Genomic DNA, 23,897 nt, shown 5'->3' on the forward strand with positions numbered 1-23,897 from the left:
TAGGAAAGGCTGAAAGAGCTGGATATATTTAGTCTGCAGAAGAGAAGACTAAGAAGGAATAGGATAGTCACAGAAGACAGATAGAAGAAGGAGCGCAGACCTCTTCGCTGTTGCTCCTGAAGGCAGGTCTAGAAATTGTGAGTTGAAATTACAAGGAAGTAGATTTAGGAAGAATTATCTTACTGCAAGAGCTGTTCAGCAATGGAACAGTATGCCTTGGGCAGTGGTGGGCTCTCCTTCACAAATTAGTGAATGCAAAATAAATCATTGGTACACATCTCCTAGCAGGGAAATGCTTGACTAACAAGCAGAAGGTTGCCAGTTCAAATCCCTGCTGCTACTATATCAGGCAGCAGCTATAGGAAAGGCATCATCTCATACTGTGTGGAAGGAGGCAGTGGTAAGCCACTCCTACCAAAGAAAACCACAGGGCTCTGTGGTCACCAGGAGTTGAAATCAACTTGACAGCACACTTTACCTTTACACATCTCTCTGCCTCCCACCTCCAGCTCCACACACACACTCCTGGGTCCTTCCATTAGCAACTTTAGCTTCTTAATATTAATAACTATAGGTCCTTTTGTAATAGCCAGTTCAATCCCAGGACTACATGCAACATATGCAAGCTTAGTTTGCACAGATAAGCTGTGAAAGTTCCCAGATCTAGGGCCCAACCCATGAATCCCGTTGCCTTGTGGTAATGGCAGCTGATCACATATTCAAAAACAAAATTATATATAATAATTTTACAACAAGTAAACTAAATGTTACCTTCTTATTTTCAGCCATTAAATGCTAGCCACAGCGGAGAATCTTGTGATTGTCAAACTCCAAAGAGCAAGGGTTCTGTACTTCTTTCCCCGAGAAAGTTGTTTTACCACATAGGCCATTAAGCTTCTCCATCTAATGTTCAGGTTTTACTTGCCTTCCCACATAGCAGGAGGATATGGATGACTAAATTAAGCCAGGGTGGGAAAGCTCATCTTGAGTAGATCTCAAGTTTCGTCATCTGTATGGGCTGTGTGTGACCTCAGCATAGGATCTTGGTATGAAGACAGAATAAAGACCAGGCTTGAGATGAGCTCAAATCCAGTATATAATTCTGGATGTTGCTGTTTGACTTGTACTTTTAAAATACTACTAAGGAGAATATTCTTTCCACAAAATTACATAGGAACATATGAAGCTGCCATATGCTGAGTCAGACCATTGGTCTATCTAGCTCAGTATTGTCTTCACAGACTGGCAGCAGCTTCTCCAAGGTTGCAGGCAGGAATCTCTCTCAGTCCTATCTTGGAGAAGCCAGGGAGGGAACCTGAAACCTTCTGCTCTTCCCAGAGCGGCTCCATCCCCTGAGGGGAATATCTTGCAGTGCTCACACATCAAGTCTGCCATTCAGATGCAACCAGGGCAGACCCTGCTTAGCTATGGGGACAAGTCATGCTTGCTACCACAAGACCAGCTCTCCTCTCCTTTAATTCAATTAAATTGAATTAAACAATTTAATTCAATTGTTTAATTGAATTAAACAATTCAAGTAGATTTCTGCCTCCTGCCTGAGGAAAACCATAACATAAACCATAACCATGATTCCTTGACAGTTTTAGGGGAAAAGTAAAGGTGTGGCTCTTCACCCAGGCTTTTGAATGAAAGTGTTGGGTTGTTGTTTTTACTGCTGCTGCTTTGAGTTATGTATTATTATTTTGTGGGTTATTAAATTTTTATAGAGAAATTATTTTTATATTTATATTATCTGTACTTTTGTATTATGTATTAATTTTTGAGATCATCTGTACCATTGTATTTTAATTATGCATTGTTTTAATTATACTGTAAACTGCTTTGAGATTATTTTAATGAAAAGTGGTATATAAATTGAACAATCAATAAATAACATTCGGAGAATGGAGTAATTCACATCTAGCAGGCTATCAATGGCTACTTGTCATGATGGCTACATACCATGCTAGCTCCAGGTTCAGAGGTAGTAACTATGCTTCTGAATGCCAGGTTAAGGGGAGCAACAAAGAGAGGGAGTATGCCTTCCTCTCCTGCTTGTGTGCTTTCCAGAAGCATCTGGGGAGGCCACTGTGAGAAAAAGGATACTGGACTAGATAGACCTTTGGACTGATCTGATCCAGCAGGGCCCTGATCCAGCAGGGCTCTTCTTACACGTTTTGCAGGGACGCACAAGGAAAATGAAGTAGATCAGGAGACAACTGAACAAAAAGAAACTGAAATAAGGAATATGTGACCTGCTTGCATAATAATGTGACGAGAGCGCTGAAATTGGTCTCAAAAAGTATAGTGATGTGGCCTGCACATCCATTAACTTGTCTGTAAAACTGCCACACTACTCTCTGCTCAGTCCTTGGACTGTAATGGCTGTTTCATTTTGCAGTCCTCAGCTCCATGCTGCAACCCAGTCCTCTCTACCCCCAAAAGCTGATTTTCCCCTTGTCACTGTTATTGTTTGCATTTTGCATACAGAACCATTTGCTACTACATTCATAAGTAATCATTAAAAATGTGCACAAAGTTAGGAAGTCATACATTTTATATTCTGATGATGCCCCGTGAACATAGTTCCCTTACATAGTTCCCCCTCACAATAGTAAGGGGAAGTGCTCAGTTTATAAATGATTCCAGCTTCACTTCTGAGTATAAAGTCAATCTGTGGGTGGGGAAGAACAATTTGCTATAAAGGTCAAAGAAGATGTTAAAAGGGAGCAAATTCACAGATTTGTAGGTTTCCTAAGAAAAGACTTGTTAGATATTTAGGCATTGGTCTAACTTGAAATACTGAAGATCAAAATGAAAACAGCTTCATTTAACTACTTTCCATAAGACTTAAGTGGTCATGCCTCTCCTGAAATTATTTTGTTTAAAGGAAGCATTTGAAGGACGTAGCCATACTGTAAATAGATGTCTCATTATAAACTGTTTCTGCATTTGCCCAGGTTTAAAGGTGATAGGCCTGCAGTATGTTTGGGGTTTGGCAATGATTTGTTTAGGAAATAGTCAAATTTCATATTTGTTACACAGGTTTCTGGATTATAGTTCTGTTCCTTTATTTGCTATGTCACTCATAAGCCACTTCATATTTTCAAATACTGTATCTCTTCCAATCATTCCTTTGTAAATTTCAAAGACAATGATGCGTGCCAAAAAATTTATTTTAGCATACATGTTCTTGGACTAGAGCCCACTTCACTAGATGCATCTAAGGACTCTAGTCCAGGAAAACTTATGCTAAAATAAACTGGTTAATCTTTAAGGTGCCACAAATCCTGCAACACCTCTGGGAAAATTGTCAATTTCAGTGAGTGATTGTCTGCCATATGAATTAGCCTTATTCCACATGGACAGTAAGCATTATTCAAAGATCCCCAAAACTAGTTATGTAAGCCCAAGGGAGCTGTGGACTTTTCCCTGGAACAGCAGCAGCCTCCACCCATGTCATATAACAAACTGTTTTAGAATCTGAAGGACGTTTTTTGTTGGAGATGAACTTCCAGTGCATCGACCTTTTGCACCAACTGTCCTAATGACCACTAGGGGCATTGGGAGTAGAGACAGTGAGTCAGGGTCTCCCTGTCTGTCCCTACTCTATGACCCCTGAACTGACTCTGCAGCACTTCCTGTGCTGAGTCACAATCCTTCCTTTCCTCCTAGAGAGCAGATGGAAACATCTCTCTCTCCTTACCTATCCACTATGTAGTCATTTAGATTAGAGATAGGTCTTTCCTATCTAAGTGTATTTAACCAATAAATATTTAGTGTTTAGTCATACAAGGATCTCCATGTGTTTTCTCTAAACAGCTGCAATATCCAAAGCATCCTCTGCTACCTACTCTGTAACTGGAGTGTGTGCTCGTTCCTTAGTGTTCTGCTGTTTTACCTATTGTGGGTAAAAATCAACAACCTCTAACAATTTCAAGAACAGTTTCTGATATGCCATGGAGGGCCAGCTGTTCAATTGGAAAATGCAAACAATTTTGCTATCCCCTCATGCTGGCCACTCTTTGGATCCTGGCTATAATCTTGTCCTTCAGCATGAAGGCAGTCATGGAATTATGTGCACATACTCTCTTATTTGTTCCTCTAAACAGGGCTGCTTGACTTCGGCCCTCTTGCAGATGTTGGCCAACAATCTCTGGCTATTGGCCACTGTGGTTGGGGATTATGGGAGTTGTAGTCCAAAAACAGCTGGGGGGGCCTAAGTTGAGCAGGCCTGCGTCTAGCATTATGTTGCCACGACGGCTTAATTACTTCACAATTCTGTAGAACCAGAGAAAATGTCATAATGAATCTCAGTATTAAATTGGGGAAGTAAGGATGCCCAATTACATGAGAGAGAACAAAATGTTCCATGTTTACTGAGTTGGAAGATGCATATGCATTACTGTAGAAAGCTATCATCAGTTTGGCATAAAATCTCAGGAATACAATACATGTCAGTTACAATTTAACTCCCCACTTGACTGGATTACATATTACATTTCCTCATACTGATACACTTGTAAATATTTATTAAGTTTGTTCTCACAAGCAGCAGACAGGATGCCTCTGACTACCAGTTGCAGGGGAGTAACAGCAGGAGAGAGGGCATGCCCTCAACTCCTGCCTGTAGGCTTCCAGTGGCATCTGGGGGGGCACAGTGTGAAACAGGATGCAGGACTAGATGGACCTTGGGCCTGATCCAGCAGGGCTTTTCTTATATTACATACAAAAGAGATCCATGTTTTATAACTTTGGATTGCTTAAGGTTTCTCAGATTTTCCACAGATACTAAAGATATAACTTGTGATTATGATGTAAACTTTCTACACAGCATATAATGTTTTAGTCTTTTTCCTAGAAAGAAAGCCTTACTTCCCCCAACCCACAAGTCTTTGTTCAGCGGGGAGATCCTTATATGCATCAGTGTGCATATATTTTGCTTCTGGATGTGGATATATTCTGCTTCTGGGTGCGAGATTGCTTGATTGGGACCTCTGCAACCTTGAGTGTTACACGGGCTCAAGTCCCATTGAAAACACTGATTAACATTCTGTGCAGTGTTAGAATTGCATAACAGGGACTGAGCCAGTGGAAGACTCTGCATAGCAGCTCTATGCACCATGTTGCTGAGCAGGGAAACAGGCACAAGGGGGTGGGAGCAATTTTAACTGATCTCTCCTCCCTCCAAAAGGATTTTTTTTACTTCAGGAATATGTCCTTGAGGACTGTGCAGACCTCAATGACATACTCCTGGTCAAAATGTCCTTTTGGAGGGAAAAGAGAGCAGCTAAAATTGCTCCCGCTGCACCCATTTTCCTGCTTGGCAGCATGCTGTGAAGAACTGTGATGCAGAGTCTTCCATCAACACAGCTCCTACTGTGCAGCTCTAACACTGCCCAGAATGTCAGCCAATGAAATTTAAGTTAATGCTGTGATACTTTGTGGACATTATAACAGTGTTACAAAGGCATTGCATGCACCTACACAAATGCAAACATCTATCTATCTATCTATCTATATTTATTTTACATATTTTTATACCGCCCAAAACTTACGTCTCTGGGCAGTTTACAACAAGATAAAAACAACATTAAAACATTAGTTAAAAACAAAAACAAGAAATTTAAAACACAAAAATTTTAAAACAATATTCTAAAACAACATTAAAAACAATCAAAACAGTATCAGTTAAAAGCCTAGGTGAACAGATGTGTCTTTAAAGACTTTTTAAAAATTGTCAGAGATGGGGAGGCTCTTATTTCACTAGGGAGCACATTCCAAAGCTTCGGGGCAGCAACGGAGAAGGGCCGTCCTTTCCTTTACCTTTAGGGTTAAGGTACTGGAGTTAGTCTTTGTAATTAGAGTATATATTTGTACAGTGGTGTCTCCAGCATGCACAATAGACTCTGGGAGCAAATTAGGATTCATTTCTTCTATGTAGTTCCTTGAGATGACCAGACTATGATGACCAGACTATCCAGGGGCAAGCTGTCTGATGCTTGGTAATTCTGCACAGTGATAAAAAGTCTGCTCAATCCCCCATCTCATAAGGCGAGTGGAGAGAGAGGTATCTTTGGTAGTTGCCATGGAGGAAGGAAGGTTAGGCATGTAGCTCTGTTGTATGTACACACTAACAGAGAATATGAGGCAAATAGGTGGTGCTATTTCAGGTCCTGTTTGGGGCTATTTAATTCCATCCAGGCTTCTCTATTTTTTGACCAGTGTGACAACCACCCACCCTCTATTGTACAGCAGTGTGGGACTAGCAGTATTCCCCCCCCCGCCCCCATATCTGCATTGGCTCAGGAAATTTGGGTTTTTCACCTACTCTATAGTTCTCTGTTGCGAGAACCCTGCTTTTAATAACTGGATACTAGTGTCATGGCCCCAGATCAGGACTCCCCCAACTGGGGGATGAAGTGAAGCAGGCCGAGACCCAGGCCCCTGACAACCCCATGCTTCCAGCACCCACACACCAGAAGAATCAGAGGAACCTCAGCCGGCATGCCCACAGTGATCTAAGGATACGACCCTCCTTCATCCTTGACTTGGATCAGGCTCCCAAGCACCTGCCAGTCATAGCAGAGCTCACTCAGTGGCTCCAGAGCCAATGCATAGAAAATTGAGCAAGGCCCTTTTTAACATCTGAGCCTTCCCCCAAGGAAGATGTGGGGCCAATATACACTGTCTGGGCAGCAGCCTTAAAAGCTAACAGTCTGCTCCAGCAGCCGCTAGAGTGTACAGCAACACTCTACGGTTGCTATACCCTGCTCCTGTGTATTCTTGCTTGTCTACTCTAACTAGCTGAGGTCCTGACACCTTCCCCCCAGAGCTGTCTGAGGTCTCAGTACACCCATCCTGGATCCTTAAATTAGCGGAGACCCTGGCTTGGTTTGGAGTGGAATAGTTGAGCCGTTCAGTGTCATTTATTAAGTCACAAGTAATTAATCAATATAGTTTCAACTTGCACTGACAGAGTAAGTTCATGTTAAGAAGTAACATTAACATTGGGGCTTTGGTGAGCCCCAGTTGAAGAAAACATGTAGGTATTTCCCCCAGACTGGTCCATGTTTGGCTTTAGGGAGCCAGGACTTCCTACCACTTGACACCTGCCTGCCTCATCCAGTTTGGGCTGCTCAGTCTGGGAGGGCGTTATGCTGAGAGGGTCCCTTAGCATGTCTTAAATATGTTGGCTTTCAGGAACTAGGGAAGGAGTCTTCTTTGATCACATGGCATGCATGCCTCGCCCCCTCCCAGTGAACCACCGCTCTGTGCTCCTTGGAGGAAGAGCAGGACATAAAATGTAAATAAATAAATAAAAATAATAATTGCACTGTTTAAATACTATATTAACATAATATTAGAATCACACATTGAGGAGCAGATAGACCATTCCTCCCCATGACTTGGCAATGGTGCACCCAGTGAGGGAAGAGATGTATGCACCCACACCACTTCCCTATGTGATTAAAGGCCAGCGCATTATCTGAACTGGTCCACTATGTGTCAGAATGGTAACTAGTGTTACTGAGAAATCAGACTGGGACATGCAGATGTATGGGAGGGATTATGAAGGTAAGATTCTCAGTGGCTCTCCATGGCATTTTCCAGATTAGACCCTACAACAGGGTCACGACGTATCTGCTCAGTGTGCTTCCGTATTTCCCGTGTTGTGTCAGCAGGGTGCCGTTCACATTTCCGATGCGTCCTTTTGGATGTTATCGCTTCGATTTAGTGCTATAATGTATGTCCGTTGCAAAAAAACCCAAACAAACCCAAAACGCTGTATTTTTCCGTTCTAGGGTGGTTACAACACATTGTAAGTAGTATGATGTGTGGATGGTTCAATCTGCGTGGTGGGGAGCTGGCTGTGCTGAGCTGCTCTCCCAAGCTTGTCACCACTGCACATGCAGCCGTATATGCCCCCCCCCCCAGCTCCCCTGAAGAAAAAACGGGCTGGGCGGGGAGACCCCTCTGCCTCTGTGGAGCTGCCTGCTGTCCACCCAAGCCTCACTACTGGGACCTAGCAAAGAATTAGGGCTGCCCCCTTTGGGGAGCGCTGCTGTTCCTGCTGCTGCCCCTGTGCCTGGAGCGAGCAGCCAAAATGCAGGTGGTGGCAACTGCGCTGACACTCCTCCTAGTGTGGAGATCATCAGCTGCTTATTCAAACTTTGCCTATGATATTTCTGGAAGCCGCTGGGCAAGTGGGAAGCGAGGAGGCGGCAGAGGCAGGAGCCCTGCATGGAGCTCAGCAGCCAGCCTGCAGCGCATTAAAAGGGCAGCATGGAGGGTGGCTCCAGGCTCTGCACTGGGGAGGCACTGCGGCTTCCCTTTTAAGGCCAGAGTTTGATGGTGCCGCTGCCGAGAGTGAGCGAGCGCACATCCCCTCCCTGAGTGACACAGCAGCTCACAAACTCCACCTTCCCGGCCAGGAAACAGAGGCTGGGGGAACTGTAGTGAGCACAGCGAGATGGAGCCTGAATCACTCGCAAACTGAACTTGTCGGGAATGGAGGAGGGGAGGTGTGTGTGTGGGGGGGGGCAGCAAGTCTGTATCATTGGCGGAGCTGTGCAAATGTAGGGTGGTTTTTTGTTTTTTTGTTTGTTTTAATATTCTGGAGTTTGTGCAATTACTGCTTGACACAAAGCCTCCAAGGGGGGAAAAAATTAAGAAACAAAAGCCAAGCCTCACACATCATCACCCCCACCTTCTCTGTGACCTCTTTGGCCCAAAATGGGGCACAGAGAGCGCACAGTATGGACAGTTCCTGCTGAGAAAACACATCCTTCCACAGACTTTGTAACAAACAGCTTCTACCCTTTCTTTATGTTTCCAAAGCAATCCTGCAAAGCCAAAGCATTAGAGCCAAAGTGCAACCGCTGTAGAGCATGTAATCTGGAAAATGCCTGGGGAGACCCGAGTTCAAATCCCCACTCAGCCATGAAACTAGCTGGGTGACTCTGGGCCAGTCACTTCTCTCTCAGCCTAACCTGCTTCACAGGGTTGTTGTGAAAGAGAAACTCAAGTATGTAGTACACCGCTCTGGGCTCCTTGGAGGAAGAGCGGGATATAAATGTAATAATAATAATAATAATAATAATAATAATAATAAGAAGAAGAAGAAGAAGAAGAAGAAGAAGAAGAAGAAGAAGTGTTTTGTGACAAAGCGAACTGCAAGATCCTTGGGGAGGGGCAATTACCACTGGGGCCAGCAGAGGCAGGGAACAGGTTTAGTCCTTCTCCTTTTGGTGTCCCTGAGCACAAGCCTTATTTCCCATATAAGTCAACAGACGCCACCTACTTACATTGGAAAATGTAAACTATTGCATTATGGGGCACCATTGTGGAGATGGTCCCTGCTAACCAGTCTCCCCACAAGAGGAGAAAGTTGTAATATATCTGTGCATGTAGAGGGTTCTGGAGTGCATCCTACCCCACTTTAGGGGTCTCTCCGAAATATATACATATTCTTACTCATTACTATAGCCATGTCCAGGTGTTTAGCCTGAATCTTAGAGGAGGGAAAACAAAAGCACACCAATTAGCCATACCCCTCACACTGGCACACTCCATGGCTATGCCCCTTGCTGCACTTGTCTGCCGAGGCAAGCACAGAACCAGAGGGAAATTTCTCCCTGTGATTTAGAGCTGACACAATTCTTAGACACCATGGAGCCTCTCCATGCTCGCTAGCAGCACTGATGGGATTTTGAATAGCATGGAACCAGCACTCATGCTCCACTCTTAGACTGGTGGGGCATTGTGTAGTATGTAAACCAGTAAGTTCTATATGTGTCTTTGTGAGGCAGAAATACTATTTTGATTGTTTGTTTAAACAAAGGTTTTCCTCCCTCCACCCATATTAAAGTCCTAAATAAATCATCTGTAGGTTGAGATCTGCATTTCTCTGTCCTGATTTTTTTTTTTAAATGAGGTTTATTTGGCCGTCAAGCAGAAAATCCTATACTCACTCTCCTGCCCAAGTCTCAAAAATACTGAGGCTGTTCTCACATGCAACCTAGCCTGGGCTAGGCTGCTTGTGTGGAGCACTGGGATCCTCACAGATCCCAGTGCCCCCGCCCAGCCTAAGCCCACTTCTTTGCCCAGCTCTTAGCTGAGGTTAAGGGTGCAAGTGTGCCCTTAACCCGGCTGCTGGGACCATGTCTCTCTTCAGGCTGCATACAGCCCGAGGATGGGCGCCTAGAGTGCCCATCTGAGGGGGGAATCCCCTCCTGTGGGATATCAGGAATCCAGGAAAATGAGTCCTGGCCTCTGTTGATCTGCGCTGCTCTTTGCGGTGTGGATCGTGTGGGCATGAGCTCACACACTGAAGAGACAAAGTCTGGTCATCTGGGGGAAGGTAGGTTGAACCAACCACCCTCCCCGCCGCACTATTGGTCATGAGAACAACCTTAATGTGTTCAGTTTCTTACCTGAAAATACTGTGTTCTCCCTAATTTGAATCAAGACAAATGGAAAACGAGACACATCATTTTTCAATAAGGAGTTGAATGATCTCCCTCAGGATTTCTTTAAACTTGGGAAACACTGTCGTTTTGGAGAGCCTAATGTAGTGAAAAGAGGCTGTAGCTAACATCAGACTATCATTGCATTTGTAGTTTATTGTCTTGGAGATCCTGTCATTGCTGGTGAAGATTTTAATTGTCAGTGAGACACTGAAGGGAATGGCTTGAACACAACAAAACAACTCTGAAACAAATCTGATTTGCATATTTGGATTATATCAAGAATTAAAGTAGTCATGCCATATTTTATTTTGAGCCAGATAGAATCTGATCACTGTGCACAATAATTATTTTGGTTGTGAGCATAAAATTGCAAAGTTTTGTTCTGTCTGCTTTCCTTTCCTTTCTTTAAAACAAAACAAAACTGCATTTTTGTGGAATTTTGTCTGTCAGACAATTGGTGCCAGAACACAGCAATGCCGACATACTACATGAATACATTTTCTGCTCACTTTGTCTTCACAACCTAGAACCAAGCCTTCCACTTCCATTTCTGTCCAACCTGGCAGAATTTCATTTGTTGGACTCAATGCCCTGCCTTCTCATCATGGTAACATTCCCTCCAGTCCCATGGTACAAATAAGCAAGCTGTACATAACAGAATCCTCACACATGCAAACTTTTCATAGGTTTCATAGAATCCTACATATGTAAGGTGCTAATTATGTAGAAGCAGATATTCTGAAACCCCTGCACGTTCATCCACTCCCTGCATCTGTAAACACAGGGATAGGAAATGCAACTGTTTCACTCAGGCCCTAGGCTTGCCTTCAGCTCCCATATTATCTTGTGTCTGGTTCTGGGTGGAGAAAAGAATTACAGTCCTGTAACACAATAGATACCCCCTCCCACTACTGTTGTACTGTCTCCAGCAGCTCCATCCACAAGGAGATCCTCCCATGGACCATCTGTTAGGCAATTAATTGCCTGATCCTCTATATTGCTTGTTTCGTGGAAATCTAGGGCCTCAAGTGGCTTCTTCCGATCAGCAGACAGATGCAAAAGCATAGGCACAAAGCAGCCTGGTTTATTATACCTGAAGGCTGTGGAGTTTTCGTATTGGTGGTTGTTTTCCAGCACAAATTATACAGTAATAACGTTTGAAAGAATACTGGCTGAAATTCAGAGCAAGGAAGCACCAGTGCATCGAGAACCATTCCAGATTAATGCATCATGCACCGGGGAAGGTGATTTTTTTATAACCTCCCCTTCCCCAGGAAGCCCTCTGTGTCACCTAAAAATATGTCCGTGAGCGTTGTGCAACCTCATTTGTGTTCTGAATATCAGTCACTGACATTCAGTGATTGAATCTCACTGAAAGGGGGAACTCAATTGTGAATGTCCGTCACAACTGATGTCCCACTTTACTCCCTAGCTGTACCCTCCCTCTCCCTTAGTCTATCAGTGCATCATACTGGAAAGGGTTTATCTCACCCGTTCAGTGTGCGTCCACCATGCCTAAAGCTGCCTATAATTATATTGGTTTACATTTATAATCATCCATGGTTACAATACCACCATCTGCAAGCCTACTCAGGAATCCGCTCTCTCATGGATTGTCCAAGCCTGTAAAAACTGAGGTTACATGAAGTTTTCTTGTAATTCTGGGAAGCCTACTTCAGCAGTTTGCATATCTGTACTGCACAGTACATCCCAGAGGAAATGAAATTAAGAGAATCTCCAGTGGCAGCATTCCAATCAATCTTTATGAGTCTGATGCATTAAAGAGCAACCTCTGCTTAAGTCTCAGGACTTAAGTCTCAGGACTTAAGCTACAGTGCAACATTTGAGACATGCAAGCTAAAGAACAGTCATACCAAACTCCAGTGATAGTTGCTCATATGTACATATTTAGGAAACAATTGGAAGCCCAATAAATTTTGCAACAAGATACTCTCTCACTGGTGTATACAGATCACTTCATACCAACAGTTCATACAGTACCTCCTTGCCCTTGGTGCTGATGACTTCCCCCAGAGTAGTTAGAATACGTGACTTCACACATTAGCCATTGGCTGGTTGGAGACTCATAAACTGACAGGTAAGTACCAGCCTTTGTTTACCTCAGGTGTATTCCTGTGATATTTTTGATGAAGGGTAATCATTTTTCAGAAAATATATCTGTTCTGTGCTTTAATTTGTTATCCCATTCATGTTCCTGTGGCAGTGTAATTGCCCTAAAACAGGCATCCTCAAACTGCGGCCCTCCAGATGTTGCTGAACTACAACTTCCAGCATACCCAGCCACAAAAAATTGTGTTTAGGGATGCTGGGAGTTGTAGTTCAGCAACATCTGGAGGGCCGCAGTTTGGGGATGCCTGCCCTAAAATGACACCCAAACCAAAAGTCTGGGTTTGCAAATATAACATTTAGAAAAGAAAATAACGTGTATGCATTCTTTCCCAGCATTCAGAAATTCATGGGCAAGGAAACTCCCATCTTTCATGAAAACCTCTGTATAAATCTAGCATGTGAATCAACCCTGCAACAAATCCACAGAAGTTATAGCCCACAGTCATTTTTACTCTGCCTGGCTACCCTCGTATTATTTAATTATGTTGGTTATTTCTGGCACATCAGTAGCCTTGGGGAGAAAATAACTAACCCTTTTTCAGTTTACAGATACTTCCTTGACTGGGCACCCAGAATCAATTTTTACCACCACAGCAACCAGCAAATAGTAATTGCAAATTGTTTATTCAAGACTGAAAGGCATTTCCCCTGGTGCACAGCATCATTTTCTAATTTTATTTATTTTCTGCTCCTCCACATGAGGCTCTGGTAGATCTCATCATACTCTTCTCTCACTTTAGCTCACAGCAGTGCAGTCAATTAAACTAAGCGTGATAGTGACTTGCCCACCCAAAGTGTGATCAGGAATTTCAGCTTAAGTGCCCCCTATTCAAACACAACACTCCATCTACCACACCACCACTCTGGCATGTAAATAGGTGAAGATGAAATGAGGACTATGCCAAGAACGTTTGAGCTCGGTAAGCAGAAAAGGAAGCAGCAAAATCACTAAGGATTGCCAGTTCGGAGAAGAAACCACAAGTGACCCCAGGAAGGCTGGAACTAGGTCAGGGACAGGCACCCGACTGAGTGGTACAGCTGCCATGTATGTACATGTGTATAGCCACTCACTGGGTGTCTTTTTCTTTTCAATCCTCAGGAAGAGGCAGCCAGAATTCTCGCCCACCAGCCAGTGTCCGTCGGCACATGTGCAGCTTTGAAAAACCCCATACTGCAGTGAATGTGTAAGAGAAGCTGCATGACAAACAGTGGTGTTTTTTTTTAACCCATTGCTTTCTCTATCTCGTGACTTTCTCATTTCTGATAATGGGACAAATGTGGTGCATGCCATTAATGATGGGAAAGTTGCTTATGTGTCCCATTTTTTACACTGCCTTGAATCTTGCTTGTCCGTATATTCTTCAGAGGACATTGTGGAGTGACTTTTTTCCGGTGGTGGGGGGAGTCTTTTTGGTTTTCATGGTTGTCACTTCAATATCTGCTGGCAGAACTGAAAAAAGAAAACCAAAATATATACTTTTCTTATTAATTGAATCTCCCCACCACCACCTATTGTGCCAACACTTTGAATCTTCCTTCCATTTAGCCCCCTCATTCATCATTTTGCATGGAGTTGAAATGATTCTGCCTCCTTTCAGTGACAGCTCTGCATTTAGAGTAGCTGCTGCATCTTTGCTGTGCCCAGTTCTTCCTGAGAGCCCTGGTTGGTGAACTTTGACTGCACATCAGGGAGGGTTGGACAGAATATTGGTTTGATGGAATGCATGAAATACTGTAAAGACTTTCATGTCGGTGGCCATTTACAAAATCTAGGTGACAACAGGAATTTCTGAGAGAAAGAAAAAGTACAGTAAATGGGACGAAATATTTTATTATTTTGGAAAGACCCTCTTAAACCTTGTTCAGGTTTTCTGTCATCATATTAAAGTAGGCTTACAGCTTAATACATAATGAGGCTATTCCCATGATCCTGAAGGTCCCACAGCTATCAGGGACATAATTTTGGAAGACACAGAAAGAAAGTGGTTCCGCAAACATCACCCCAACAGATAATGGGCGTCAACAGCGCAGTATTCATTCTCCAAACACAACACAAAAAGCTGTTGACCGCTTTTTGTGTTTTGGGATACATTTGTGCCCAAATGGAGGTTGAATTGTAACCCCCCCACAAGTAGTTATATGGTTAATTATAGACCCACAAAGACTACTGCTGAGAAGAACAATAAGTATCTATATAAGATGGAAGTGGAATCTTTAGCAAGACAAAGATTCTTCACCCATACTACTGTAATTTCAACATTTTCAGTAGACTCGCCACTGAATTGTATTCAAATGAAACATCTTTTGAAATATTTCCTGGCAATGTCTAGATTCTCCAGATATAATAAAGCTTCAGTTTTAGTGCCAAACACCACTTTGGATAACTACATAGCTCCAACAAAACTTCACAGGAATTGCTTTTATGCAAGACCAGTTAAAATGGGCTTGCTGGGGAAGAGATGTGATGTATTTCATCTACAGGAATCTATGCAGAACATTTCCTTGATATAACATTTCCTTGATATAATACTTCTGCCATTTTCTCTTATGACCTGTAGGTTTTCCCACCTCAAAGCACGGGTTTGTTGCAAACAAATTCAACTCAATGCAGCCTTATTAAAATGGACCATTATAGGCAGGCATGTTAGTCCTGTGTATCTTGTCCAAATGGATGTTTCTGTTGCCTTTAATATGTTGTTTCACGTTTATTAATCAGTATGGCCTTTCAAAGATTGCTTTGTAAGGCAGTGCTTTATTGTCTTCCATTCTAGGGGGCTATTCTGACGAGCAGCAAAAATCGGGCTAGGAGAGCCTAGCCCGATTTTTGCTGCTTGTGTAAACCACCGGACCCGCAGGTGAGCCCAGTGGCTTACAAGCGGCTAGCCCGCTTTTGTAGCCCTCCCCTAAGCCCAGGTTTGCAGAGCAAGTGCTCCACAAACCCGGGCTTCCTGATCGTGAGTAGCTGCGGTGCGTCTCCGCACTGCGGCTACTCACGAGTATACCCTGGGGGAGGCGAAAAGCCACCTCCCTGCTCCCGGGATCTCCCCAGTATGCCCTGCGCACTTGTGCAGGGCGTACTGGAGCTTCAGGGGGCCGCGCAGCCCCTGAGCTCCCCAGCCCCTGCCGGCTCTGTCACAGAGCCAGCAATCATGTGGGCAGCTGATCCGGCCGCCCAGGGCTCCCGCTCTGCTGCAGAAACCGGGTCTCACTGATCGTGAGACTCAGCTCTATGTATGAGTGGATTCTCACAATTAGAAGAATCTCATTTAAATATTAAGTGCTAGATTAGCGTGGCATGCACACTCCCTATTTCCAGTCCAGGGGCATGAGGGCAGGGAGGCAACCCATGTTTCCATATGGGTGGCCTCTCCACTCACAGAGCTGTTCCCCATGCAGTGCACACACTCACCCCTACTCACCTGGCTCCCCCCATCCTCTGTCCATCAGCCAGAAGCAAGGCTGATGGAAGGAGGTTAGGTGGAGGGCAATCAGCTGAAGAAGGCACCTGTGGTGTGCACTCCTGCTAGCCAGGCTCTGCCCACCCTCTTTCCAACAGCCAGGCTCCCGGCTGATGGAAAGAGGATGGGGGAAACCAGTTAAGGGGGGGTGCACCCTCTACCATCGGTAGAGACTGGAGCCTGGCAAATGGGAGGTGGATTGGTAGAGGCTGGCCAGAGGGGCTGCACACCGCCAGCCACCTGCTTTGGCCACTTGGCCTCCTTCTGTACTCCTTCCATCCACTGGGTTCCTGGCTGATGGGAGGAGGGTGTGCACATGCTCCCAATGGGCCACATGCACACCATTGGCCATCCGGTGGAGGGGGAGCGGCTGAAGGAGGCTGGCGGTGGTGGCTGCTGCTGCCACCAGCGACTGCATGAGCCCTGGCCAGGGAAGGGAGAGATTGGTGGTTCCTCCTGGCAGCTTAGTAGCTCCTGCAAGCAGGGCAGACAGGTTGTTAGAACCAGTCTGCTCTATTACAGCTGCCCCTGTTCCAATCATGAAAACCTGGAAAATTTTAGCAATATAACACACTGATCCAACATTTACCCAACACTGATAGCTGCAGATCAAACCTTAGATCATTAATGGAAAAAAGCCAGGTTGTGCAGTGCCAACTCAACATCACCAAAAATTTCTAGGTTAGGGGCATAGGACGCTGCTATATACTGAATCAGAGCATTGGGGCATCTAGCTCAGTATTGTCTACCCAGACTGGCAGCAGCTTCTCCAAGGTTGCAGGCAGAAGTCCATCTCAGCCCTATCTTGGAGATGCCAGGGAGGGAACTTGGAACCTTCTGCATGCAAGCATGCAGGTGCTCTTCCCAGAGCAGCCCCATCCCCCTAAGGGGAATGTCTTACAGTGCTCACATGTATTCTTCCATTCAAATGCAAACCAGGGCAGACCCTGCTTAGCAAAGGTGACAATTCATGCTTGCTACCACAAGACCAGCTCTCCACCCCTTCACATGATCAGTATCATGAGTGCACACACCATGCTAATCTAGGATTTAACATTTAATGGAGATTCTTCTGATTGTGATAACCTACTTCATGTATATACAGGCAAACCACACTATCCATGGATCCATAAGTCATGGTTCCCATATCTGCGGTCAGGTAATTGACACCTGACCTTGGTATATACAGGAAAAGGTTAAATCCGGGGCTTTGGGGTGGCCAGAAATGACCGTTGAGGTCACTTCCAGCCACCATTTTGAGGACAAGAGATATTTTGTGCCTCATTTGGAAAACAAATTACATTTTTTTATTTTTTTATTTTGCCAAAAAATAGCTGAATTGGGCCTTCTGGGGGCATTGCTGGACATCTGAGGACCCATAGAGAATAGTACAGCATTTTGTTATTTCTTGAGATTTTAGCCATTTTTTCATCTCCCTCCCCCCTCCAGGAACCTAACCCCCTCCCCTGAGTCCCACTGACTCAATGACACTTTTTCTGCAGTTCCATAATCTGCAGGTGTAGTGGAGAACGAAACCCCTGTGGATAATGGAGTTCACCTGTACATTAGACCCTAGTTCCACACATTCTATGGAGCCTTTTAGACTGATTCTCCTTGTTAAATACAGGTCCAAAACCAAACATATGAGATCTAATCTTCCTATTCAGTGAAGTTTTCACTTCCATAAGTCCTGCCCAGGGAAAATGCAAGTTTTCTTCAAAATCTCCCTGCTGAAACCCCGCTGAGCACTCATTCATGATAAGAAGATTCCATTCCTGTCCATGTAAGATGTCAGGGTCCAGTTTGCTGCTGAACAATTATTATATGTCTTGATTGTTCCATAACTCAGGGTGCATTTGGACCTTCAGCTGAGAAACAGATGTACTCCAGACCGTATATAATCATACTGCTGGTGGAGACTAAAAGTCTATCTAGTCCAATATCTGGCCTGTTGCAAGGCATGGTCGTCCACCCATCAGTCAAGCACACACCCTTTCAAGTCAGATTATACCACCCAAATCATACAATGCTACAAAGCAGAAAGCAGGTACAGTATAAAGATGATCCTGATTATTCCGTGGACTAAAAGAGCCACACAGGGAAGTGGAAATATCCCAGAACCTCTATTCAGCTTTTGATTTGGGGGAATATACTTCCCTTACCTCAGCTTGTGACTGTGAGTAAAATCAGTCCTCTGATTTCTCTTAGGAGAATGTATTGCCTTTTTAACTGCAGTATAGCATGCCTAAACAGGGACTGCCTTACATCTTCAATGAAAGAAATCATTCATATAAAAAGTAAATAAAGCAGCTTTTAAAACTGGGTTATTTCAAATGTTGCAGAGCATGGTGGAGAACCTTTCCCAAGATATACTGATTCAGATAGAATAAAGACATCTAAGCTGTACATCGGCCTTCTTTCTCTTTTGGAATGGGTATTGCTTTGCTACATATACCTCCTCATTCAGAGCTTTGATTTTTGATAGTAGTACAAATCTAAAATACAGAAGCCTGGTCAGACAACTAAGCTGCTTTAGGACTGGAATCCCATAAACATTTATTGAAACATTCATTACATATTTGAGAGAACATTTCCCCACAAGAAACAGCATATACTGCATCAGTCTATTGGTTTGTCTAGCTCAATATTTTCTGATCTGACTGGCAGGAGCTCTCCAAGGTCTCAGGCAGAAGTTGTTCCAGTGCCCAGGGGCAGCTTCCTCATGTGGCAAGGTGATGTGATGACCTCAGGTGGCTCCCTTCCCCTTGCTGTGGGTGCCTCCCATCAGCCTGTCACTGCCCCCATTGCCCTCCCTGTGCATTCCCCCCCTCATAAGTTCCACCTCCAGAATCAGCACTTGCATCACCCCCACCCTCCTCACCAGCCCAGACACCACTCAACTATTCTCAGTTCCATCGCTGCAGCATTCCACTAGCCTCTTCATTATTGCTTGCCACTCTCTCTATCTTGATATCACTGATGATATCATTGATGCTGAAAGCAATAGCAGGAGAGGGAGTGACCAGCAGCTCTAAAGAGATGCTAGTAGAACATTGCAGCGGCAGCTGAAAAAAGAGGTGTGGACCGAGTGAAGAGCAGAGTGTGCTGGAAGGTGAGGATGGCACATGGGGGAGAGGGCAGCATCTGGGCTGGTGAAGCAGGGACAGGGCCAGCAAGGAGGGTGGGGTGATGTTAGCCCTGGCTCCAGTATGCCACATTGCCTTTGCTTTTAGTGGTAAAGGCAACATGATGGCCCTACTAACCTTATTACTTTAGATCTTTTGTGGGGGGTGTGAGGAATTGAATCTGGAACTTTCTCTATGCACATGTGTTCTACCAGAGAGCTACAGTCCCTCCCCTTCCTGGCTGCTTCCTAGCTCTTTCCAAACTGAAGAGCACTTTGTTTTTCAAAGCTTATGCCTCAGGCTCGTTTCTCCAGGGTAGTGGTGTACACAAAATGCATTCTGCATTCTGTTCCAAGCTTGGAAAATGCACAGAATGTTGTTGGAACAACCAGTCAAGCCATTTTCCCCAACAGAACGACCCTGTTCCGTCAACCTGTTCCAAGTGCCATTTTGGAATCCAATATGGCACTCTAGCTGCCCCCCTTTTAAAAGGGTGTTCTGTTCTGAGCTTGGAACCCTTGAAATGGCCCATTTCAATTTAGAATGTTCTGACTCCTGTAACATTCTGCACATACCTACTCCAGGGGAAACACCTGCTTCTCCTCAACTTTAGTGTGACAAATCACCTAAACCACTGATCTCCTTAGCAGCACTACTTTTGCAAAGCTAGTCTCGAGTGAAATAAAATACCTAGTTGTTATTATTAGGATCAGTGCCCATCCAGAGCTGTAACTTAAATCAGTTGTGAGGTATAAACCTTTTCGCCTCAGAATTGCCAAGTGTTTGACTAAGAGTGATGTGATGCTTAAAGTCCTGTTAATTGCACTTTGCTGTGCTTCAGTTTTATGTGGTGTTGATTCTCGTTGTTTACAGTGCTTTGTATCTGATGGTCTCAGTCTTCTTAGTGCTCCTATATAAGCAGATCCTATTTCTAAACTATTTGGGTTGTCCAGGGCAAGAAGTGGTTTGCATTCTGTCATCTTCCTAGCTTCTTCTACCCACTCTCCAACACCTTTTCAGTCTTCCAAAGTATGTGTTATGTATTCATAATCAGTTATGCCTGATTCTGTATTTTAATACAGTTCATCATTGTGATTCATAGGATTGAAGTTGTGCAGAGGAATATGTGCAATTGTCCTAAGTGTAATCAAGGGGGCAACCCCTTCAAACTTAGTATTGCTAATGGAGTGGGCATACATGAGTGACAGCACATCTGAACTGTATATTTTCAATCTGTAGACATTTTTGAAAGGATATTTTCCATTACAGTTTTGTCACATCCAGAAAAATTTCCATATATTGTCACTTCAGATTATGCAAGGTAGATGCACCCTATATATGTAACAGATTGCAGACTGGCACTGTTCCCCAAGGCTGTTTTTACATTGCCATTCTTCTAATATGGTGTTTGTTAGGGATGTGCACGAAACATTTCATGCATATCCAGCACGGGGGGGGCGCGGGGGGGGGGGGAGAGCAGGCACTTTAAAAGGAGAAAAGAGGGTCTTACATGCTACTCCCTTGCTCCTCCACTGCCCTCCCCCCACCATTCCCGGCTGGCGCTGTTTGTATCCAACAGCTGGGCTCTCTGTTTATCTGGCTGCATCTTGCTGAGAACAGGAAGTTCCCTGTTCCCAGCAGCCTTTGGGCAGTGTCAGGAAGGAAATGGTGTCTGAGCATGTGCAAATGCCATCTTGAGTGTTCAGCAAAATTGAACCCTCAAGATGGTGTCCGCACATGATGAGATGCCATTTCCCTCCTGACGCTGCCCAAAGGCTGCTGGGAACAGGGAATTTCCTGTTCCCAGCAAAATGCATTCAGGTAAACAGAGAGGCCGACTGCTGAATACAAACAGCGCCGGGGGTGGGGGTGGGCGCTGGAGGATCAAAGGAGGGGCAGGTAAGACCTGTTTTACTCCTTTTAAAGTGCCCGCTTGCCCCCCGCCAAAACGATTCTGCTGGGGCAGCTCGAAGCATTTCAGTGCCTCGAAAGAGAGGCGCCAAAATGCTTCGAGCACATCCTTTGTATTATCACATGATAGCAGAGTCATTGGAAGTCTCATCTTTGTTCTAACCATGACCGACTTTTCCAAAAGTACACATAGTAACCATTAATAGATATGAGATAAGTTTACCTCTCAATGAATGAGTTATCAACAGTTTATTTGAATTCACTCTAAGGGTGGAAATGGGAATATAGTCCAAGTGGACATGCTTACGACTGATGGACTGTTGCGGAAGGAAGCAGCTTAATTTGTTATTGCAAGCTCTAACACATTTCACAAAATTAACATTTACTTAATAATAGTAATAATGGCTGGGCTGAATCTTTGTTGGTGCCATAAAGAAACAAAGACTCCTTCTGTTAATTACAAAATGCAATAGTGGAAAGGTAGAATGGAACATTATAGTAAATAACAGCCCCAAAACAGACATTAAAAATAGAGGGAATCAACTTTTTACATTGGCTTCAGCTTGCAGCAAACCAGATTTAGTTTGAGTATCGGGAAGCAATTCCCAATATATAAGGACTCTAGGACATGAAAAAAAATGTCTAGAGAAAAATTGGAATTTCCTCCCTTAGAATATTTCCAAAATATTGCATGAACAACAGTCAGACAGCTTACATCTAGAAGTGTTTGTCATGTTTGCCAAAATATTACTAACATGGATGAATTAAAACTCTTCCTTTTTTAACAGTTCAATTTTAAAAAACAAGAATGATTGAATAAATTGAGATAATATATCAGAGAATAAGACAATATACCAGCAATGAAATATGCATTGCACTGCTCCAATTACAAACTTCAAAGTGACTTCTTCAATGCATAAAATATATTAAAATAACTTACAGATTTTAAAACAACACTTGTAATCTAAAACAAAACTGAGCAAACGTTTTGGTGTAATACATCATCCTCAGTGCTTCATTTAATATGCCAGCTGATGGCACTTAAATACAGAAGCGGAGAATGAAAGCAGCAAACAGACACTAGATAACACCTGAGGGAGGAGAGAGCAGACCCTTTTGCTGAGAAGATATTGAGCCGGGTCTCACGATCCATGAGACCTGGTTTGGGGCAGTGAGTGGGGAGAATGCTCTCCCCGCACACAAACGGGGAGGGGGCCCTGGGCGGCCATATCGTCCGCCCACACGATTGCCAGCTCCGTGACGGAGCCAGCGGGGGCTGGGGAGCTCAGAGGCCGCGTGGCCCCCGGAAGCTCCATTATGCCCTGCACAAGCATGCAGGGCATACTGGGGAGACCCCTGGAGCCGGGAGGCGGCTTTTTGCCTCCCCTCCAAGGGTCTAATCACGAGTAGACATGCCGCCGAGCCGCGCTGCGGCTACTCACGATCAGATGATCTGCAAACCCAAGCTATGGGGAGGGCTACTTGAGCAGGCTACCTGCTCGTAAACCACCGGGCTCGCCTGCAAGCCCGGTGGTTTACACGATCAACAAAAATCGGGCTAGGCTCTCCTAGTCTGATTTTTGTTGATCGTGGGAATAGCCCCATTAACTTTTTCAGTGCGATGTATCTCATGACTTATTTCATCTCATCCTCAATATTAATATTAGGTTTCAATTGTTGTATGAACATTGCTTCCTTGATCTTATTAAATTCCCTTCAACAGCCAATATTGATACTTTTGTTTTGGTCACTCTTCCCATTTTGTTCTTCTTTCATATGCATCACCCATGGTTTTGTTCTACTTTTATCATGCAGCATATTAGCCAGATGTTCTTTATATCTTCTCATTCGTAGTTTTCCTGTTTCTCCAGTATAGAATGTTTCACATTCCATTTTATACACTGTCCCCTTCACCTTACACCAACCCTCATCCTCCTCACAGATAGAACCGCTCCCCTCACACCTATTATCATACAACCAGGATTTAACTAAATGTGGTTTTAAAGTGTTAGGTGCTGTACAAACAACATTAGCCTTGACTTCATGTCTACTCAAGGTTTTCTGTACCTTCCATGCAAATCTGTTGCAAAAGGTATTTTTAAAGTTGCCATCCTTTCACAAACTATTTAGTAGAAGTTTATAACCATTCTCTTGAATAAACTCTTCAGCCTTTTCCCTAGATGTCACAGTGTGTTCACTAGATGACACACCTATACCCCTTTGTATTACATTCTTAACTATCTGCTCCTACAATTCTGGGATGTACTGAATTACTATTCATTAAAATCTACTTTTTCATGGGTTTCTTATACCAACCTAGTTTATCAACTAACATTTGGCTAATATGCAGGATAATAAAAGACAAACAAAACTGTGGGTGATACATATGGAAGAAGAACACAATGGAACGGTGGCCAAAACAAAAGTATCAGTATTGGCTGTTGAAGGGAATTTAATAAGATGTAAGTGCAAGGAAGCAATATTCATAGAACAATTGAAACCTAATATTAATGGTAAGGATGAGATGAAAGAAGCCATGAGATACACATTGGTCACTGTACGAGTTAATATCTTCTCAGCAAACGAGTCTGCTCTCTCCTCCCTCAGGTGTTATCTAGTATCTGTTTGCTGCTTTATGTTCTCCGCTTCTGTATTTGAGTGCCTTCAGCTGGCATGCTAAATGGAGCACTGAGGATGGTGTATTACACCGAAACATTTGCTTGGTTTTATTTTAACTTATATGTTTTGTGTAAAAATCTGTAAGTTATTTTAATATGTTTTAAAAATTCAAGAGATCACTT

The 23,897-nt window shown here is 43.9% G+C and overlaps 1 protein-coding gene across 2 annotated transcripts in view; it reads left to right on the forward strand.

Moving 5' to 3' along the window:
• GRM1 (glutamate metabotropic receptor 1) overlaps positions 1-23,897 on the forward strand; it is a 341,173-nt gene that overhangs the window by 313,341 nt on the left and 3,935 nt on the right. Inside the window, exon 9 of one of the 2 annotated variants that reach the window (XM_053291231.1) lies at positions 13,702-13,786. The exons of the other annotated variant lie outside the window; for it this stretch is intronic. Within the exon in view, the coding sequence (XP_053147206.1) occupies positions 13,702-13,762 (61 nt within the window). The 3' untranslated portion in view covers positions 13,763-13,786. The remainder of the gene's footprint in view (positions 1-13,701; positions 13,787-23,897) is intronic. 2 annotated transcript variants of the gene reach the window in all.

The sequence above is a fragment of the Hemicordylus capensis genome, chromosome 1 (genome assembly GCF_027244095.1).
Source record: "Hemicordylus capensis ecotype Gifberg chromosome 1, rHemCap1.1.pri, whole genome shotgun sequence".
Lineage (NCBI taxonomy): Eukaryota > Metazoa > Chordata > Lepidosauria > Squamata > Cordylidae > Hemicordylus > Hemicordylus capensis.